This window comes from Amphiprion ocellaris, chromosome 19 (assembly GCF_022539595.1).
Source record: "Amphiprion ocellaris isolate individual 3 ecotype Okinawa chromosome 19, ASM2253959v1, whole genome shotgun sequence".
NCBI lineage: Eukaryota > Metazoa > Chordata > Actinopteri > Pomacentridae > Amphiprion > Amphiprion ocellaris.
Window position 1 is genome coordinate 16,078,804 of NC_072784.1, and position 23,109 is coordinate 16,101,912.

Below are 23,109 nucleotides of genomic sequence, written 5' to 3' on the forward strand. Positions count from 1 at the left end.
CTATGCAGCTGTACTCACCTGAGAGCTCAGGTAGAGGGGGCGGGGCTCAGGTAAAACACGGGGCGGGGCCTGCAGGCAGGTGTAAAATTCTCCCACATCATCATGCAGCCCCCTGCTGGAAATCCTAGGGAGTAAAACGGTGGAATGTTCCTGCTGGAAGGTCTTTACTTATGTAAAACGTAGAATTCCTAACTATACTCCACTACAAGCACAAGTACTGCATTTGGTACTTTACAGAATGCTCCCAAATTTTCCCAGTAATTTATTTAAGGTGGAAATACCACACTGTAAAACTGCTCCATTGCAATTCAAAGCCTAACAAAACAACATGCTATAAAAACACTCCACTACAAGTTAAAAAACTCTACCAAACCTTTACAAAATGCCACCAAATAAAATTACAGTATATGTACTGCAATTTAGAACCTTACTTAAGTAAAAGTAGAAACATCACACTGTAAACATACTCCAAGTAAAAGCACTGCTTTCAAAGCTTTACAAAATCCCACCAAATAAAATTACAAGTAAAAGTATTGCATTTTAGAACCTTACTTAAGTAAAAGCAGAAACATCATACTGTAAAATACTCCACTACAAGTAGAAGTACTGCATTCAAATCTGTACAAAATGCCACCAAATAAAATACTCTACCACATTTAAAAGTACTGCATTCGAAACTTTACTTAAAAATAATTTTTAAAAAGTATAAACATCACACTGCAAAAATACTCCACTAAAAGTAAAAGTACTGCATTTAGCACTTTCCAAAATGCTCCCAAACAAGAATATTCCATTGCAAGTAAAGGTATTGGATTTTAGAACCTTACCTTGGTAAGGTGGAAATAGCATACTGTAAAACTGTTCCATGGCAATTCAAAGCCTAACAAAATAGCACACAATAAAAAATACTCCACCAAATCTTTACAAAATGCCACTATATGTAAAAGCACTGCATTCTAAACCTTACTTAAATAAAAAGTATAAACATTACACTTCAAAATGCCACCAAATCTAATTATTCTACAAGTAAAAGCACTGCGTTTTAGAACCTTACTGAAGTAAAAGTAGAAACATCACACTGTAAAAATACTCCACTACAAGCTAAAATACTCCACCAGATCTTTATAAAATGCCACCAAATACTCTAAATGGAAAAGCACTTTCAGACAACTGTTTGTCTAAAAAGAATAAAAGTCACTGTAAAAATACTCCACTACAAGTAAAAGTACTGCATTCAAAACTTTACAAAATGCCACAAAATAAAATACTCAACTACGTGTATAAATACTGCATTCTAAACCTTAGTAAATACAACACTATAAAAATGCTCCACTACAAGTACAAATCCTCCACTACAAGTGAAAGTACTGCATTTTGGAACCTAGCTCAAGTAAAAGTTACAATTCTATACTGTAAAAATATCCAACTTCAAATATAACTACTGCATTCAAAACCTTATTATATATTACACTTTAAATATAGTCCATAAAAAAGAAGCTTCATTTGTGAAGGAAGTAATTGCTAAAGCTATCAAGCTAATGTAGTGGAGTAAGAAGTATGATATAAACTGCTTAACTGTAGTTGAACAGAAGTATAAAGTTAATAAATAAAAGTATAACTAACTCAAACTTTTACTTAAGTACATGTTTTGTTTAGGATCAGGGTTCAGCCAACCAGAATTACACATCTGCAGAAGAGGAGGCATTTCTAGGACCCTTGTTTTACATTAACTTTGTCAACAGCGCCACCTGCCAAACTGTATGATCAGGAAAGTGCACGACTCATGATTTTAGGGTATATTCCATCAGACATACACTAAGTATTTTGAGGGTCTATACCACCCAAATAGCACTTTCTAATAAACAAATTCTGGTTTAAAAGGTTTATTCCACCCAAAACTGTAGATTATCTTTCTGTGAGTTTCCCCAGAAATCCCTCATCGTCACGACTTTACATCAGATTTAAACAGGATGCCAGTGATCAAAAATACTTTATTTTCAAGTCAGTGAGTTGCAAGGAAGATACAAGTCTATATAAAACTTTTTGCGGTACAAAAACATGTCGACACAGGAGCAGAAAGAGTCGATTCGTCAGCAGCAAGGCCAACGAGCGTTCAGCAAATAAATACCTGCTGACAGACGTGTCATTAAAAAAAGCGAACATTCCTCGTCAGCACTTTGAGTGCTGGTAGAACACGTAGGAGGTTTCTGAAGCTGTCCTCTGCTCCTCTGCATCTAAACAATGTTCAATAAAACCTGAACACCGTGTGAAACAGTCGTCGACCTGCAGTGCAGAGATCGGAGGCCTGCTCGGCGTTGGGGAAACGCACATCGAAGCACATGCAGGTTGAGTTTGTGTGCAGGCCTATTAAAAGCGTCATCGAGGGGTTTCCTCACATCGATGCCGTGTAGTTTGCAGGAAACAAACCGCTCCTCCGTCCCAGCTTCCCTTTCCACCACGACGCATCGGAGCAGTCCAACACGTCGATGATGTCACCGGCGCAGAAACCGAGTTCGTCGTCTTCCTCTGCTTTGAAGTCGTACAGCGCCTTCACCTGCATCATGGACGGCCTCTGTGGAGGAAACCAAACACTCATCAGCAACTGATCGTGTTTATGATGACGATAAGGACATTACAAATTATACACTAAGCACTCGGAGAGCGCCACACTCCGCCAAGGCTGCTCAGTCGTATTATTTCCGATGGATATCTTGAAAAAAATTGTGGCAGAAATCACAGCACCATGGAATGTGGCCATTTAATATAGATGTACGCCCGGACCCTGACAGACAGGGGGACCCCCACACCGAGGTGGGGAGCCCCCCAACCAGCTGGGCTGAAGGGACCCGCGGACAGCACCCCCAGCAGCAGACCAGATACAGCCCCCAGTGTGGAGGACCCCCCTGAGGAAACACTGGAGTTAAAAAAAGAAAAAGAAAAACTAAAACTTTAAAGTATAAGATAAAAGGCCTGTAAGATAAGATAAATAAAATGAACAGTTAAAAGAATAAAATACATAAGATAATAAATAAGTAATGATAAGAACATAAGGAATTAAAAGGTTAATTAAAAGCCTGATTAAAAAGGTGTGTTTTTAACCTTCTTTTAAAAACAGTCTCTGCAGTCCTGAGGCTCTCTGGCAGGCTGTTCCACAGGTGGGGGCCAGAGTGGCTAAATGCCGCCTCGCCGTGGGTTTTGGATCAATTTATTCCACTTAAATAATTGTTCCTTGTATCATTTACGACAGATAAGTCCCAATATGTCTGCAGCGGTCGATTTGTAGTAGGATCGCAATCATGTGATCGTCAGCAGGCAGCTGATGTAGTGTTTACTTGTTGTCATAGCTACAGTGACACTGTGATGCTATTTTGCAATAATACAGAAATGTTTAGCAAATCCGTGGATCCAGACTATAAGCCACATCACTGCCAAAATCTAATCCGGTGGTCCTTGTGTCATTTCTGACCTTCCCTGAAAATTTCATCCAAATCTGTTCTTCTGTTTTTGAGTAATGTTGCGCACAGACAAACAGACGTACAAACGTACACCAATCATCACATAGCTCCGCCGTTCCTTGGCAGAGATATAAATAAAAAGCACTGAATGAGAAGGTGTGTCCAAACTTTTGACTGGTAGTGTAGGTCAATGCTTGATGCCAGTGCTATGACAAAGCAGTAGTTCTCAATTTTATGCATACTGCATTTAACATTATGTACTTTGTGAAGGTAGTTGCAGTACGTATTAAAGTTAAAAGAGAAGAAATCTGATTTGGAATGTAGCTGTAGCGCTCATCACAGATAGTGCTTCACATGTTTTCATAACAGGACTTCTGGTTACAGCGTTACAAATAGACTGAGAATGTTCTATTGCTGCACAAGAAGGCTCCTTCAGTGACAAAATCTGATAAGTCTGATAAGGTTTTAGATTTTTATGAGCAGTCTGGGAACTTTTCGATCTCATCTTGTATTGCAAACCAATTAAAGCTGCATGTTGTTTGTCAAAATGGTTACAAGCTTAAAGTGAACAACATAAATATTGCCGAGCAGCACTCAAGGCTTGAAGCTAAATGTTAACGCCGCCAAGGATCTAGCATCTGATGACATTAGATTGAATGTTAGCTTAGCATCAGAGGGCGGCAGGCTGACCTGAGGCAGAGGCATGGTTTCACAGTTGCGGGGAGGATAAGCAGAGCTGGCTGGGCTGCTTATTCCTGTGGGGCCGATGGTGTGAAATCGCTCTTCCCGACCGACTCGCTTGGTCTAGAGTACAAGAAAAAAACACTTTATTTTATACATCTGTACAGAATAAGGGACATAATATATACACTACTGAACCAAAACATCATGGCCACCTCTCCCTAAAACAGTTCCGACCTGCTGAGGCGTCGATTCTACAGGGAATCTGCAGTTTTAAAACTTTTGCACACTACTGCATGTGTACAGCATTTCCTTATTTAATCAGGCAGTCTCGCAGAGATCGGGATTTGTTTTAGAGAAGAGTCCCGAGCAGAGAGAAAGAAGACAAGCAGTGATGAGTACCAGCTGGGTGAGAGGCTGGTCTGAAGCTCTGCGTGGTGTAACATCAAAGGTTGCCGCCGCGGTTCGCTGTTCAGGCAAACTTCCCCTCTTCACCTGCAGAAAGGAAGCGCACAGGAAGCACATAACAGCTCACTGTACAAACAGACACATTAGGAACTGCAGTGGAGCAGTAAAAAAGGCGGTACTCATTTCTATTTATACATGTTCATAAATCAAATTACCTCATGCATGACTTCTGTGTTTATATAGTGAAGAAAAGCAGAACCTAAATATTATAATTTGGAGGGAAACTGCTGAAAGTTTGTCTAAAATTAAGACAGTAAATCAGCAACAACATGTGACTATGTTATGGATGCAAACAAATGTAGATAAATGTGGTGCTACTGACACCAGAGCGGCTATTTTTAATAGTGAATCATTAAAATCAAAGGGTTTTTTAAACCCTAAAAAAGGAATTATTAATCAGAACTGCATTGTATTCAGAAAAAAAAGAAAGACAAGATAGGTACAAGAAAAGAACTCATACAATTATGAGGGAAAAAAAATCCAGAATTATGAGAAATGAGCTCCTGAATAAAAGAAAAGAAGTCATAATTACAACATGAGAAGAGATTAATTTATAATTACAAGAAAAGATAACATGATTATGTGAAGAGTTCATGATTATAAAAAAAGATCAAATAATTATGAGAAAAGAGCTCAAAATCACAAAACAAATCATAATGTTAAAAAAGAGCATACCATTTTGAGAAAAAAATGAGTAAAACGACCATAATTACATGAAAATAGCTTAGAATTAAGAGAAAAGATCACATACTCATGACAAAGGAGCTCATAACTATATGAAACCAGGTCATAATTACAAGGAAAGAGCTCCTAATTATGAGAAAACATCCTACAATTGTGAGAAAGGGACTCATAATTACATGAAAGTAGATCATAATTACAAAAAATAAGCACATATTTCAAGAAAAGATCACAAAAATGTCAGAAAAGCGCTCAAAATGACAATAAAAAAAGCTCCTAATCATGAGAAAAGGTTGTATAAATATGAAAAAGGCACTCACAATGATGTGAAAAGGGCCTTACAAGAAAAGGTTACCTAAATATGGAAAAAGAACTGAAAATTACAAAACAAAAAAGCTCATACTTCCATAATTACAAGATAATTATAATTTAGTGAAAAGAGCTCATAATTGCAGAAAAGAAGCTAATTATGAGAAAGCGCTGTACAAATCATTTAGTTTATTTGCCAAGTAATGATATTATAACAACATTTCCTGGTTAGAATTTCTTAAAGAATTCTACATTCTTCATAGAAAAATTGCAAATAAATAAATAAACCTAAATATTATATATACATGCCATTTACAATAATTAGATTTTTATTTGTGTCTTCAGAAGCAATAATCTAACAGCACATGAGGAAGATGAGAAACAAAGAACATAAACTACTAGATAAACTAATATTATACTTCATTTTAGGAGTTTTACTGTCAAATAAACGCTGGTTATTTTTAGATTTGAAATTATTAGTCATCAGCAAATTAACGTTATTTACACTAGAAGTCATTTATCTTGGATATAACAAGGTTTTAGGCATTTAAAATTAATATTTTATGCTAATCTGTAATTTTATGTTTTCTACCATAGTAAATGCAAAAAAAAATTTTTTTGTTGTATTTTCTGACATTTTTCAGACCAAATGATTAATATAATACTCGCCACTTTAGTGTACTATCTAACAGTGTCACATAAATACATTAAAACGCATTTACTTAAATAATCCACACCAAAAGCTATAGCCTGCTATAAAACAACATATATTCGCCCAGATACATGGAAAACCAGGATAAAAGCATAAAACAACATGGATTTAATCTATCATAAGAACATACTGAGCAAAAAAAATGAATTAAAATAAAGTATAAACACAACAAGGTCTTAAACATACAGCCTACACAATATATTAATATTATGAAAAACATGATTATATTCACTTATATTTGTTTTTTAATTTAATATATTTATTTAACATATAATAATATTGATTTTATTTGCTTTTTTTATTATGTATTTGAAATTATTTTAAGTCCCACAGCACATTTAAACATAGCAAACTCTCCCAGTAAACATTTGGTCATGCACTAAAGTAAAGTTTGCAAAAAAGTAAAGGTTCTTAAAAAGAATTTCGGTAGAAGCATAAACATCTCGCTAATTCCAGTTTACTGAATCAGAATATTTTTTTAGTTTTCTTCATCTTTAATAGCAGTAAACTGAGTATCTTTAACACCCAAGAATTTCCTTAATGGTGAATAAAGTTTTGTTTTTTCCCATTAATTGAGAGAAAACCAGGGAGATTAATTTACAACGTCTGAAAGCTGTCATCTTATAGCACCCCTTCAGCATTAAATTCCTGCATAAATCGTGGTCCTTCTGTTGAAAATGAGAGTAAAATGAAGAATCTCTTACCGACGGGGACGGGACCGGGACCGGGAACGGGACCGGGAACGGACCCCTGCTGTCCAGGCTGCCGTCGTTCAGGTAGATCTCTCTGGTTTTAGAGATGGACGTCTTTTTGTAAAACTCCACCAGCTTGTTCAGGGAGGTGAACTTCTCCGACCACAAGAAGTACTGGCCTTTGTTGTCCCTCATCACTTTGAAGTGCTGGACGTCATTCTCATGTCTGACGAGGAAACAGAGTCAGAATAACTTCACTGTCCGTCGCTGAGGCAGAATATAAACATGCTTATAGTAAAACATGTTGAGACACTTTAACAAGATGAATCCAGATGAGGCATCAGGCCCTGGACTAACCACTGCCCCCATGTGGAGGTCTCTTTAAAAGCATCTCCTTAAAAGCAACGTGTTCCTCTGAGGCTTTGTAATCGCACAACTGCTGTCTATTGTAGAATCCAGTAACTGTTCAAACCCAGTTTCGCATCTGGAAACCTTTATTCTATTTATACAAGTACATAAAAAGGGAACATTCGCTGCCAAGTTTCCCAGATCTAAATCAAACACCATTAAACTTAGACCCGTAACACTTAGTAGATTAGCAGAGAAGGTTGAAAGATGTTTAAACCCCAGTTTCAGATCTGTGAAACCTTTATTCTCTGTGCAAAAATACAAAAAAGGGCAAATTAGTAAACCTTTGTTCTGTTTCGGATCAGGTCTTGAAATCACATTTTTTGTTTTTAGAACTAAAAAACAAACCTGCAAGTGGCTTTCAGCTGAGCCTACATCCACACTGATAGATTTCGGTTAAAAAACACTGTCTTCCAACAAATCTTTAATTAATCAAGTAAATAAACCTCTGACTTGGCAGTATGAAAGATATTTGAATCTTTTTGTTGACGTACAAGGGTGTTTTAAAAACAGTGACCTGATGGTAGGAGTTAAAATAAGTTTAATTTGTCTTGAGTCTTCTCAAAAAGAGGTGCAGCTATATTTGGTACAACAAACAATCCATTTTTTGTTCATTCTGTTCCCTCAGCTGGATTGTCCTCTGCTGGTCAACGTGCATAACTACAGCATCAATGTTTACTAGAAAGCAAAAGCTGTCTTCATCTTCATCTTTAAACTTAATGTTAACAACAGTCTACTTGTCACCAGTGTGAACCCAGAAATGTTAAGTGGCAAGATTTTTATGTTAAAAAATGGCAAATATAAGTCCTCAGCATTTTAGAAATTGCTGTAATCTAACTTGCATATGCTGGGAAATTTGTACAATTACCATAATTTGTGATAATTAGCATAATTACCTACAAGGACAATATTTAAGAAACAGCTTGGTTGATATGGACTGTAACTGGACAGATACTGGGGGGTTTTGAGGAAGCTGTATTAATTTATGACATTTTAAACATTTGAAATGGCTGTTAAAATGAGATGTGGCCCTATTTCTACTTCCATTTATTTGCTAATGCTATATAGTAAAACTGAACAAATCCTTCTAGCTTATTATTAGCTTAGCTTGATAGCTAAGCTAATACTTTAAGATTACAACTTGAACTATAAAATCATGTTAAAGTAAAACCATTTCTAACATCTATATGAAGTAAATCTTAGAAAGGAAGGGAATTTAAATATGAGTCTCAAATTTAATATATTTACAGAAAACAACAGAGTGAAATGGCAGCTCTATGAGGATATAATGAGACGTAGCAGCGCTTTAGGCTAAATGCTAGCCTCAAAATGCTACCAATGCTAATGCTAAGCTAGTAAAACGCTTCCCAGATGAGGCCAATGGTGATACATAGAGCAAAGAATACACCTATATATTTAATAAGAACTGTATATCTGCAAGTGTTCAGCTTCAATGTAAACTGGGAATTAGCATGATGCTAACTTATCAATAAAAACACACAGCAATGCTAAAATGTGGCATTTTGTGATTGTTTCAAATTACAGAAGAATCTAACATCCTAAATAGAGGGGAGAATTTCTGCTGACACCAGAAAAACTCATTCCAGTTCGTACATTGTGCAGAAAAGTAACTGAAAGCAGCAGCAGACATGTTAAAGTAACTGAATCTTGTGCTTCTGCAGACAGCAGCTGCTTGTAAATATCACAGTCCTGCAGAGTTTGCAGCTCGAGAGAGAAGCAAACAGGCGAGATGATGAGTCATAGTTGATATTTGTTTTATATATATCATATATATAAAGTGATGTGGTGCACACTGATGGGCGTAGAGAGGAATAATGTGTGACAGTTATCAGGCCACTTAGTGTAACTGATTTTTTTTAACACTTTTGCTTTAATAACAACAACTTGATTAGTAAAAACGCTCTAGATTAGACATAATTTTAATTTAAAGTCAGTACAGGTGTTTTTTTGCCTTTTTTATTTAAATAGTATATTGATTGTCAATTAACCTCAACAAGTCAGTGAAGGGAGTCTTGGTTGTTTTTTGGGGGGGAAGGCAAAAAGTATGGACCTAAAAATGTTTAGACAACACATTTTTACATTGACTCTGAGTATCTGCAAACATAACTAAAGCACAGTAGCATCCTGTGATGAACTGGTCACATATTAACATGAACCAATTCCTCTTTCTGGCTGATTAGTTACCAATGTTAGGTCAAAAAGTAGGAAGTGTTCTCCACAGATACCTAATTTCAGGGAATTTGAAAGAGAAATCTGGGGTGGGTGTGTGTGTGTGTGTGTGTGTGTGTGTGTGTGTGTGTGTGTGTGTGTGTGTGTGTGTGTGCGCGCGCGCGAGTTTTGTATCATGTGATCTTCAAACACGTGGAGCAAATCTTGTTATAAATAAAACTCGAACCATTACGAGCTTTCAAATTTCAGCTGCTTCTTTCTGTCAACACAGACACCAGAGATAGTTTTTCCTGTCACTGCTTAGTTTATCAGGAAGTTTTCATTTGTTTTCAAACTGCAGTTAATGTATATTCATGTGTAATGAGCAAAACTAACTTAGGTCAGCACATAACAATAACTTTCATTATGAATTAATCTGTGCAGTATTCCAAGACTTCAAAGTTTTAAAATGTCTCATTTTGCAGAAATCCAGAGATATTCAGCTTGAAGTGCTGAAAAGCAAAGAAATGGAAGCCGGAACCACAGATTATGAGGCAGTTTTTTCCCACATTTTACCAGAAAAAATGAATGAAGCTGTTTAAAATTGCTGCTGATTTGTTTCAACTCTGAATTACATGATATTAATCATATGTTTAATTATTCTAGGTCCAGCAGTTGATTACTTTTTTGGAGTTATAGTCAAATCATATTTAGTCTATACTCATGAATAGTTGAGAACATCTCTCAAAATAGAATTAGAAAACATTACAAGTCTGCAACCAGTAAACAGAATGACTTGAAAGATAAATTCTCATCCATTTACGTTCTAGAAAGAGGGACGTATGGCAGAAAGGATGTATTTAAACATGTTGGGAGCCAATTCAGTAAGTTATTTAAATTTTAAAATGGCTATGAGATTAAAAAAAAAACAACTCCTTAAAAAGTAGAAATGTTTACCTACTAATTTGTTAACTCCATAAAATGTGGCTAAAACTGGTGTTGCATTTTAAATCTATTTATTTGTAAGTACAAAAGTAAATTTGGCCATATGCACAGACTTATTGTGGAGGAGCCAGTAAGCTGCCAGAGTCGAGCAGATATCAGAACACCACATAAATATTCATTACATTTCCCTCACTGAAAGTCAACTTTCCCTAAAAGAAAAGTACAAAACTTTAAATAAGAACGACAGTTGATTAACAGAACTTGTGGCTTTGGTGGTTTTGGATCTGGTCTAATGTGAAGTAAACAGTGAAAATGCCTTTTAATGTAGAGTTCATGAGTCTGAAACTGTGTTTTATAGAGTCTTTAGTCGGTCCAGATCTGAAGGCTAAGTGTGTTGGTTTTGGATCTGGACCAGCTCCAGTGTAAATACAATAGTAACTTCACAAATATTTTAAAAGGTTTCAAGCTGTGTTGAACAATTAACAGTAATTAATCATTAAGTATTAAGATAAAATAAACCTGATTAATCCGTCACTGGGGAAATTCACACATTACAGCAGCTAGATAAAAGTAAAGCACTGTAAGAGAGAAGACAAGAAATACAAAAGTAGAACAAAGATAAAAATACACATAACAGATTATGTAAACCTTTTCAGATATAGCGCAATAGATAACTGTACCCTAACTATAGAACACAAACACTGTACAATGCTACGCAAATGTTTTGTAGAATATAATGTTTTTAATTCAATATACCGTCGCTACCAAATCAAAGTTAACTTTAAAACCACATCAGCAGGCGAACATCAGTATGTCACCATATTAAAGTTAGCATTTAGCTCAAAGCCTATCTACAGCATCACAAGCCAGTTTGTTTTTTTATGCTACGGTTGCTTGATTACTTGTAATGTGCAATATCTCATTATCATGTGTGACATTACTGAACTACGTCAGTATACATATATGTTATCGCCTTTCTGCTATGTACTTCACTTCATATGGTTTGTAATTTGGTTTCAGAGCAACATCTGGAAAAAATATATTCTTCCGGGACTAATAAAGTTTTACCCTCTTTATATCTTACTTAATTTTATGAAATTTTGAACTTTTGTATTTGCTTATGATGCTTATTAAAGTGACATTTCTCGTTTTGTTTCTGATGCTCAGTGTTGTGAAAAATAAATGAAGAACAATAATAATTTGAAAAAAGTTAAACTTGCAACAGCGTCAGATGCACTTTGCACCATGTGACTCACTTGACAGAAATGGAAAAGTCTCCGGGGGAACTCTGGCAGCCTCGAATCACAAAGTCTCCCACGTTTTTATACCTCAGCAGCTCCTCTGCAGCGTTGCGACTGGCGTTCTCCTGGAACCACCTGCACAAAGAAAAAAAAAAAAAAAAGCCACAACGCAACTTATTATCCAACACAAACCACATGTAAAGTACACAAACCTGCCAGTTTGTGTTCATAAAATGACAGACGTAGAATAAAATCTTCCAATGGATCCTTTTGATTTAAGTCCTGCTCCTGGTCTCTTTAGAAGGAAATCAGCCAGAGTGTGTCTCACCCGAACACACACACAGACTTGGTAAAATACATGCTTTTTTGTCTCTTTTACAGCATTTTCCTGTTGGGTTTTGTCTACAGTGCTGTAAAGATTACAGCATTTCTGCTTTCACCGCTTGTTAAGAGGTTTTAATCTTACATTGGAGTCTTCATTTCAATGTAGTTTTGCGGCACGTATCCCTCCTGTCCGTTTATTTCTGCCTTACACCACTCGTCCTGTGGGCTTAAAACCTGTTCGACAGCAGAGAGAAAAGAAATGTCAGAAACGAGCAATGGAGGGGAAAAAATTGATTTATTATCTAATCAGACACTGACCTTCAGTATATCTCCCTTTCGGAAGCTGAGCTCATCGTCTGCTGTTGCAGTAAAGTCGTATTTTCCTGTGGCTTCCATCAGGAGCAGCTGAGGGGTCGGAGAGGTTTAGAGAAGCAGAGCGATCAGTTGAGGGTCCACGACAAGCGTCACCTCTGCAGGGAGGAGGAGAAATACAGGAAATTTTATGTAAAAAGTTCTGAATTCTGCTCGAGCAGCTACATCTTTCACGAAAAAAAAAATCTGATCTTTGAGAAGAGGAAACTTCACCCTCTGAGGTGTCAAAAGGCTGATAAGATAGCAGCGCTGTTTTTAGACTGATGTTTAACAGCTGTGGTTCGTCTTTAGGAAGTTACAAGAATATTTCAACATGTACTTTAAAACTGTAATGATTATTCTTCTAACGTTTTTGCATCTTTGATCTGTTAGTAAGTTTTTTTTGGTACTTTTAATTTCCCAATATAATCCAAGAAAAGACCTCAATGTTACGTTGAGCTCCGGCTATTTATTTATTAACAGCAAACCCTATTTAGAACAGCATTTATAGCAGCTTTCATACAGACGAATGCAATTCAGAGTAGAACTCAACACAACACATCTATCATCCGATACTGGCTTGTCACAGACATATCGGTATTGGTAGGCATGCTTCCCCTTATAAAAAATTTTCATTCGTTTATTGCACAGAACATAATGCAGAATAAGATGTTTGATATAACTTAGAATTTGCGTCATTACACCGTTTGTCCAGCAGAGTGGCTCCGGCTCCATTCTTTGCAATACTGGCTGCAGCACATGTAGCAGAGCTGGTGCCGAGTCAAAGTGGTGTCTTCCCAGTAAGCTCCAAACTAATTTGTGAAATACATTGCTGGAAAGTTAATGAAGAGTGGCAATAATGACATTTTTCCCTTTTGAATATTACTTTGGGATTTATATGTATATGTACATATAGAAAAATATTGGCTGCATATATCAATACTAGAATTTTTTACCCCCATATAATTCAGCACCAGTCAGGCTCAAGTGTTCTAAATTCATCATAGTATTGCAGCTGAAACCAAAAGTCAGCTAAACAAGTATTCTCTTGCAAGAAAATTAAACAATAATGTAGATTTTTTTTAAAGTAAATATGGCAAAAGTAACAGTTTGTAGCTTTTAAATGTGAATATGTGGGACTTTTCTCCATCTTCTGTAATGATAAACTGAATATTTTTAGGTTGGTCAAACACAAAAAGACATCTGAAAATCTCACCTTGTGCTCTGGCAACTATTTTCTGATATTTTACTACCAAACGATGACTTGATTAATCAAGCAATTAACGATGAAAATAACCCTGAGAGACAAATAGTAAAGCAGAGACACAACATAAAAAGAAAATAAAGAGGCATTAAGCTATAAATAAGAATGTATTTGTAAAGATGAGATAAAATCAATGACATAGAAACTTAAAGAACAGATTTAATGATTCCGAAAGATCATTTTAAACTCTGCATTATCCCACCGAACCAACAATACCTCAGATCCCAGTGAATATACAGTGTGTGGTCATATGTCATGCCACTGTCGGTATGAATGAAAGACATTAATCTGACAGTAAAAGGAACTGGAAAACTTAATTTGTGATCTATTTTTAAACTAGGAAGAATATACAGCCTACTTCTGCATTCGCTGCTGTTCACCTACACACACAAACAAGCATGTGCAGGTCAGCACATCGTGAAGAGAAAATGCAATTCTCCCATTAGAAGCTCTGAAACGAGTCCTTTAATGTCGAGTCTGAATCCCATGACGGCAGTTACTGTATCTTGGATGTTACAGTTGGTTACTTTCCCACAGATCTGAATAAAAACCTTCACTCTGTTTGCGGTTACGGAGTTGAGGATGTGGTGGTGGTGAGTTGTCGTGAAAAAACTGGCTCTGCCTTCATTGCACTCGTGCAGCTGTAGAGCAGTTTGCAAGATTACTACTTTCTTCTTTGAACTGGGGGACACGTGGAGCAGAGCTGCAAAATACCCTCCACATCCCCTTTTACCAAGGCTTGAACAAATAATATCATCTTTCTATCCATGCACAGACCTCTGAAAATTACCTGAGACCCCTCCAGTGCTTCAGTTTTATGAGGGATCTGCAACATTACTTAGCTTCAAAAGGCTATGGCTCGATTAAAAAGGCAGAATTTATAAGTAAAATTAATAGAAGAAAAAAAGTGAGAAGCAACTGGGATATCCACTCTTACTACTACGTCTGTTTATTCACACTCCGTCCTCTAATGGGCTTCAGTGCTGGTTTCCACTGAAGGCAAAGCCAATTAGGGATGAATGTGCTCCTCAGGTCCAATAGCTGACTGGGGCCGGAGAAAGAAACAACCCTAAAATTAGGCTCAAAGGCTGCTTAACTACCAGCTTAGAGACGACTCCGCTCCTGCGACATCAGTGACCCTCGGGTGATTCTTCGAGTGCTGAATGAAACACCAAACTGGGTGTCATATACTTCAGATTTGACCTTACACCTCCTGACTTAACTAAATGCATTGTTGCAAGAAAAAAAAGATTCTCATTTACCGATTTCGATAAACCTTTTGGGTTGCAAACAATATAACAAGGAGCTTTATTGGCATAACAATGTTGGTAAATGCATGACCTTAATATTGTTTAGAATTTCTATAATGTCTTGATTTCCTAATCTAAAACCACATCAGCAGGTAAAGATCTGAAGTCCTCTCCCCATCTTAAAGTGTCTGCAAAAATTCAATCTGTTAAAATGAAGTGTTAGAGGACCTCTAGGGGGAACAAATACGATACAAACAATGGTCCAAGGGGATGTTTCTCAAGGCAATACGACCTGGATTCAAATACACAACCAAAAAGCAAGGAAAAAAAGGAATTGCCAATGTATCTGCTAGATGAATTTAATTTTTAAAACCTACTGCTTGACAAAAAAAAAAAACATGAAAAAGCTAAAAAAAAAAATTGCAGAAGAAAATCTAGAAATCTGTGTTTATCATTATGGTAATTAGGTACGAAAGTGAAATTACTTTTTAAAAAAAAAAAAAAAATAGCTGAAGCACCTAAATTTCAATGAGCAATCAGCTGAAAAACTCATTTATGCTATCAATTGTTAAGGAAATGTGAATTAAAAACACATTTCATTGCTGAGGAAAGGCTAATTCCTGTAACTCTCCTAACTAAATATAGTTTGTTGGCTGAAAATAATCTCTGCTGCTCCTCTAAACAGGGCTGTGGAATGCCCCTTAACACCAAGAGCACAATTAGAGAGAAACAGCGGTTTTCTTGAAAATCTAATTTAAGTTAATTTGATTTTGGAACATGATTTGCTGCGTATCAATCCGATTGTTCCTTAAACTCACTTCAACACACTTTTGACCTTTTTGTTGAGGTAATAATATACAGGGTGTTTGAAGTGTCCTGGAGTCCTGTGCAGTTTAATGAATAAAAGCACCTCCTCATTCCAGTCTCAACTGCTGTCTGTGTGTTTGACTACAGAAATAAAAAAGGGGAAATCAAGGACGGTTTTAGCTCACCAAACTGGTCCAGCATGACCTCTGGGATTTTTTTTAATCTAATCTAATCTTTAATATCTGACTCATCTCCTCTGCTCTGATCAGCCTCTAATGATTGATGTTACAACATGTGGGAAATCTGCTGAATATCTTTTTAAAAAGCTGGATTTGATGGTATTTTCTGTGCATCATTAGAGCATTCTGAGTGTTTTACGTCTTACTGGAGTACCAAATACAGCAAAATGTGCATTTGTAACTCAAAAGGAAGTCATTTACTGTAATATTTTGACAAAGAGCTCTAGATTTGACTGTTTAACGGTACAGACAGCATCATTTCAGTCTATTTCAGCCTGCAACTCTAAAGATTTCCTGCTGGTGTACAAGCACTTAGAACCTTTTGTGACATTTGTGTGGGATAAAACCACAAAAGCACCGACAGCGAGCTGGTCAGCATTTCTGCAGCAAGACACATGACAAGGTGGTTTCCTGAATGAACTTATGCTGCATGACATAAATGCTCTGTGTGTCTCACTTCACAGTTAGTAAAGTCATAGCATACCATAACTACACTGAACAGTAACTGCATCTACTGATTACTTGCATTTTTCACGAAAATGCCAGTTATTATTTCTGTTAATGTTAATTGCTGTGATGTAAAAATGCCTGAAAAGGTTTTGTTTTGTCTAAGATATTTACTTTTCTACCTTAGAAGACAAATGAAGGCAGCAGATGCGAACATATGAGAAGCTGCAAACAGCAATTAGCAACCAAATGATTTTAAAAACAGTTTATGCAGGTTCATGTAGCAATAATTTTCATTGTCAATCAAGCTCGAAATAATTCTCAAATCTTTTTTTGTCTATAAAATGTCAAAAAATGCTCTTTAGGATTTCAGATAGCCCAAGTCAATGTGTTTGAATGTCACTACAGTGCAATTCACAGATGACAAAGCAAACCACCAAATACCCACATTCAAGAAGCTGAATTTAATTATTTTCTGACATAGTTGTTTAAAAATATTAACTGACTGCTGATCTCATTGTTGGAGATTCATGTGTCATGTAAACCGATGATGTAAGAAAGGTCTTAAGTGTCTTTTTGAGTCAATTTACCATTTTTTTTTTGAAAATGTATAGAGTGGTGCTTGAAAGTTTAAGAATCCTTTCAGCAACAACAACATTTTCACTTGACTGTTCCAGACTGTTAACTCTGGTCTTCTTTAGCTGTTCTTCAGTGGAACCATTTGGATCACTACCTTGCTGTGTGAAACATCTTCTCTCGCAGTTCACCTACATGCCCTGATGTTATCCTTCAGAAGTTGCTGCTATAATTCAGAATTCATTGTTTCATCAGCAATGGTGAACCACAACAAAACAAGCTCAAACCATGATACTACCACCACCGTGCTTCATAGATGGGCAAGGCTGCAGTCAACCAGAGAACATCTCAGTCAACTAATTGATTGGTTGCAAGGAAAAATAAACTTTATTAAGCTTTAGATGAACTAAATAAGCCACAAAGCATTGAGTTTGTTTGTTGTTGAGCTGTAATATGTAAACTGCTGTTTGCAAAGTTGCACTCAACTTTTTTGGCAATCAGTTTGAACATAACATAGGAAATGGTTGATTTCTTTGAATTAGTGTCATTTAGTTTAGGGCCATTGTGACTAAAAGCTAGCAGTCTCCCTTAGGTTGGGTAAGTTCAAAGTTCTGAAAACGCAGGGTGTTTATAGGGAGTCACTTCTGCTGGCAAAAATAATTAATTAATCCCTGATGGCTGTTGATGTAGCACTCGTCGCCTGATAAAAGCAATACCAGCGATTGTTCAGCTAACTAGAATTGCCTCTAGAAATGGCCGAATGAGACCATATCAACCAACCAACAGACCTGGAAATTAGAGTCCTATAGATAGAATAAGGTTTCTAATCTGGACTGCAGCGTTTTCCTTTCTCCAAACATTTCTTATTTAACCCATAAAGTTAGATTTTCGTCTTAACTCTCAACAAAACATTTCCCAGACGATCTCTGGCTCATCCAAGTATCTTTCACAAACTGTTCCTCTTAAAGAGCAGCAGCTTTCCTTCTCCTTCTAACCCTACTGTGTTCACTGTCATTCTCCTGATGTTGGACTCATGAACATGAAGATCAGCAGATGTGAGAGAATCCTTTAGTTGATCTGAAGTTTCCTCCATTTCCACCCAGTCTGACTCACTGTGGAGTCCAAACTCCTCAGAGACGCTTTGTCACTTTTCCAGCCCGAGGGGCATCAACTACTCTCTCCCTGAGCTCTTCAGAAATCTCTTTTCTGTGTGCCATGACGCATCTGCAGTCATGTGTTCTGGAGATAAGGTTTCAGCTGTAAGATGTGCTGCTTGCAATGTTGCATGAAGTTTCACTGTTAACTATCAGGGGGTTTTCTTTCTCACACCGATGCACAAGATGAGCCATGCAGATGCAAGAGCTCACACTGCTGTTCGTCTTATATAAACCGGTTAGCTGTGGAGGAAGTAAAACGCCCCTTTCTTAAAATAAAAAGATATTTAGTTTTCTGTCATGGTAAAGAGAATATCTTTGGGGTTTGGATGTCAACGTGAACTGTGACACTCAAAGACATCATTGTGGGCATTTTCTAGCATTTTATGGAGAAAAAAGGTAATTAAAAAAATAACTCACAACTTAATTGATAATTAAGCCAATAGACAATTAAATTACAAATTTTATAATCCAAAAATCATGTAAATTGGTAATTTTTAAGCAAAAAAGTCAAAGATTCAGTGGTTCCAGCTTCTCAGATGGGAATATCTGCTGCCATTCTTCAAATATTGTTGAGTTCTTGGACAAAACCAAACATTAACAGATGAAATAATTCTTACTTTAATCATTCATCATTCTGGCTTGTGATTGTTACGACCCAACCGCTAGGGTCAGCGGGGTGGAACAAAAACAACCAGATGTAATTTGTGAGGTAAAGCAATTTATGGCTCAGTGACAAATTTAACAGAAAAGTGATCCAACAAAGAAAAACAAGACTGGTGGATGTTGCTAAATCAAAGAACAAAATAAAACCAAACAAAGTCTAGCGGGATTTTTAAACTAGCTAAACAAAAGCAACTAAACTCCTTAGCCAAACCTAATCACAATAGCAACATCTACCACAAACAGCAGAAACTAACAAACCAACTACTAACTCAATAAAACTGGTGCCTCAAAACACACATTTCCTAACAAGACACAACATACGAAGACACAAGTCATAAGTAGCGTCTCACCAAATTAGCAGGCTGCTAACAGAAGCTACAGTCTTCACCAAGACTGGTAGCTCCTCACTGAATTAGCAGCTGCTAACAGAAGCTCTAATTTCCATTTAGTCACCCCTCAGTGGCTACAGAACACACACAAAACACAACCACTCGAGAGGCACCAGGGCAAACCGGTTACGTTAAATCCCAGCCGCCCCGACTGAGAGTTTGGTTGCAGATTTATATAAATAAACTGGCTTGACTGAAAGTAGCAGCTCTGCAGTGTGAAAATGCTCCATACAAGTACAGGTCCTGTGTTGACTGGACTGTGAGCTGCATTGTTCTGTTGACTGAGGTGAGAACTACAACACTTTTGGCTACTTTAAACACAGTTTGTACATCAAAAATATGAAAGCTGTACTTTACCGTTTGTCATTTGTCAAGCACAAATATCTCAAAATAAATCCGAAGGTAGAGTCAGGTGTTACAGGCAAACTGACAACAAATAGCACACCTCTGCAGAATGAACAAACCCCCATTTAAAACATTCACAGGAGTAAATAGCACCAAAAGAACAACTTCAAAATACTGCTTGAGAAGTTCAAGTCCTTCATGTAATTTAAAGTAGAGAACCTGTGCTTTCTCTTTGGATTAATGCTGATGATGAACGCTGGAAGCTGCTGCAGGCGGAGCTACTTCTGAGTTTCTGTGATTTGGACGCTCAGAAGGACCATAAGATAAACCAGAGGGGCCATGAGAGGATTCAGACACACTAAATATCAAATGACTTATGTGAAATATTGGACACTTTCACTCTCAATCTTTAGGCCTCAAACGGTTAGTTAAATGAAACCATGTCAACTCGGAAACAACTAAGATAACACAAGGAGCCACGACTACAGACTGCTTTTTGTGAAGATGCATTTAATTCTTATTTTCATTATTTATTTATCTGCAGATTAATGCAAAAAAAAGGACTGAAAAAAATACTAGCTGCAGTTTCTCAGAGTCCAATAGAAATTCCAATTAAACGAGACATCATCAGCTACAACTAGACAGCGTTTGAAAGCATTTTTTTTTAAAAACTCCCTATTTTTCGCAGTTGTTTGCTTTTTTTATGTGAGTAGTTTTACATGTTTAGACCTAAAGTAGTTATTGAAATGAAACGTGCTGATACACAAGAGAAATGAGAGAATTGGTTCCAACTGCACACTGCTCTTTGCAGGGCTGCATTTAACAATTATTTTTGATTCATCTGCACATTAATGAGCTGAAGTACAGAAAAAATTTTCTCAGAGTCCAAGATTAAATCCTCAAATTGTCGCTTCTGTCTGAGTAGCAGTCCGAAATCTAACGATCTTTAGGGTGAAGAAAAGCATCATCAGCTACTGTTAGAATGTTTAAGTGATGGTTTCTGTCAATCACCTAAATGGTGTTTTTTATTATCGTCACAAACTAAAAAGACTGTTGCTTTTTATGTTTCGTGTGTACTTCATGTAAAACACAGTCTTAAAAGTAACTACAGCTTGATGTACTGCAATACGATCCCTAGAATACAACATGATCAGGTTCAAGGTGGAATAAAGAGGAAATAAAACAGCAGTACATGAGCTCAGAGTCAGTCTTCAGACTACAGCAACTTGAACACTAAAGATTACTGCAGATATTTTGACAGTTTAGAATTATTTTAGTTGTTTTATCACTAGAACAAGTAAACACGTTTTATTTTAGTTGGGCTTTTCTCTAATTGTTGCTTTTTTATGTAAAGGTCTCACACAGTTAATTAAATAAAACAATGTGAGCTCAAAAACAGCTGAAATAAAAACATGGAGCTGCAACTGGACACTCATTATTGATTAACCTGCAGACTATAATTTCAATTCTGTCAAGAAGTAATGAAAGATGTCTGACTCCAAGGCAGTCTTCAAATCTTTAAATTGTTGGTTTTGTCCGCTAAAAGTCCAAAAGCTAAAAAAATTCAATTTCCATCACCCACTTTATTAGTTTTTCATGAGCAGACACAAAAAGGGCTGTGGTAGTTAAAAATGTCTATTTGTTTTTTGAATTCCATGTTTTTAATGTAAAATATAATGTTAAAAGTAACTAAAGTTCAATGTTGTGTAATTTGTCTCTCGATAGTTTGGTAGAATTTGGTATAAAGTAGATTCATGTGGACATAAAGTTACTTAAAAGATGTGCATTACAGCACAACATGACTTTTTTGATCAATTATGAATTATTTTAGTTGTTTTTCAAGCAAACAACACATGTCGCTAGTTTTAGCTTCTTAAATGGGTTTTTTAATGATAAAGGACAACAAATTGAATCTTTTCTTTTGTTTTGGAGTTGCTCAAGTAAAACCAGCTCTTAAAAGTGATTCCACTGGAGATATATGGAAACCCTTAAGGGCTTTGGAACTATTTTCTGAGAAAAGGGTTCACGCAGAAAATGACTGGATGTTTTGTTCTCTGACAGCGTGCAGAAGATGGAAGCAGAACATTCTCACATTAAGCTCAGACACCAGAGATCAATCCTCTGATTCTGATGTCTGTCCTCTGGTGACAAACCTGCAGCTGCTTCTGAAACAGTCGATGAGTGAATCCTTCACGGACTTCTTCAGCATTTCTGTCCTCTATTAACCTCCTCTTTCTTTCTCTTTCTCGCTACAGCACCTTTATAAAACCACTTCCCCAAACTGAGGCCATGAAACACATGCAACGGAGGAACAAACAAAGCAATTCAAACAGCAAACAATCCAGTCAATGCATCAGAAATAACACAAACATTACATCAGAAAGTAAGATTTGATGTCTGCTTTAACTGAATTCAAGAATAATTAGAAGGAATATCGCTCAAATTGGAGTGCTGCCTTTAAAATACAGTCAAACTGTTCAATCAAAAAGTTTGCAGCTGTGTGTTAGTGCAGCAGACATTTGTTTAAAAAAAAAGACATTTTAATTTAAAAACTGCACACATTTTGTAGTAAATAAGAGTAAATACACGTGTAAGGTGGAGGTGAAGGACAGAGAACTGAGAAAGAGGAAGACAAGTGAGCTGCTGCTAAAATCACTCTTTTTTACAAGGAGGTTCAGTATTGGATTGTGTTCTGGTCTGCAGCAGCTTACCTTTGCTCCTGACTGCAGAGGAGTTGGATGAAGTTTATTCGAAGACCGGAAGCTTCAGGTGTCTGACCGCAGATGCATGTTTCACAGTTCACAGATGTTTTAACGCCAAATTAAAGCTCAGCTTCTGACAGGAGGAGCGTTTTTCTTTCCTCTCCTGACGCGTTCACAGCACACAGTAAAGACGGAAGATGAATGAGCTCCGCGTCTCTGCGGCCTGAAGCTTTTAATGCACGAGAGGAGCCGCCTCTCTTCAAAGTAAAATGCCACTTCAAAATAAAAGTCGCAGAATAACTGCGTATTCAGAACTGAGGAAAACAAGAATACAAAAGGTATACATGAATTCGCAGAGTTCCAGATATCTGAGAGTAGTTCGACTTTTAGCACCGCAGTGACAAGAAGCTAAAAGTGTTAGGTTTGCAAAAAACTTAAAAAATATATATGCTTTTACTTTGACATTATAGATGATTAAGTGTGTTATCGTTTTGTCAAATCAAAAACAAGAAAAAGCAAAAACAATTAAAGCTGCAAGCAGCGTTGGACGGGTCCTCGCATCCTTGCTGGTCGGCGAATCCACGCACGTCCACCAGGCGACGCTGCGACCGAGAGTGCATGTCAGCCTATGGATGCGACGAGGGCTGGACTCTGAACACACATGTAAAATTTCAGGCAGATCGGACCATGTCCAGGCTAGTTATAGAGAATTTCCTTCCATCCACCAGGTGGCGCTGTGACCGAGAGTTTATGTCGTCCTATGGATGTGATCAGGACTGGACTCTGATCACACTTGTAAAATTTCAGGCAGATTGGAGCATGTTCAGGCTAGTT

The 23,109-nt window shown here is 36.9% G+C and overlaps 1 protein-coding gene across 3 annotated transcripts; it reads right to left on the reverse strand.

Annotated features, from left to right (window-relative positions):
• Positions 1-1,971: 1,971 nt before the first annotated feature.
• On the reverse strand, positions 1,972-22,483 carry grap2a (GRB2 related adaptor protein 2a). 3 transcript variants are annotated; one of them, XM_023261513.3, is made up of 8 exons: positions 22,285-22,482; positions 12,404-12,555; positions 12,228-12,319; positions 11,777-11,896; positions 7,011-7,224; positions 4,539-4,631; positions 4,146-4,259; positions 1,972-2,572 (listed from the first exon to the last, which is right to left on the reverse strand). In XM_023261513.3, exons 2-8 carry the CDS (start codon positions 12,479-12,481, stop codon positions 2,393-2,395), a joined length of 891 nt encoding a protein of 296 aa, XP_023117281.1. In that variant the 5' UTR covers positions 12,482-12,555; positions 22,285-22,482; the 3' UTR covers positions 1,972-2,392. The 3 variants fall into 3 exon arrangements, with proteins under 3 accessions (XP_023117281.1, XP_035800007.1, XP_054860958.1); XM_055004983.1 differs by lacking the exon at positions 1,972-2,572 and adding an exon at positions 2,590-2,914 and having other exon boundaries at positions 22,285-22,483; XM_035944114.2 differs by lacking the exon at positions 4,539-4,631.
• Positions 22,484-23,109: the final 626 nt, after the last annotated feature.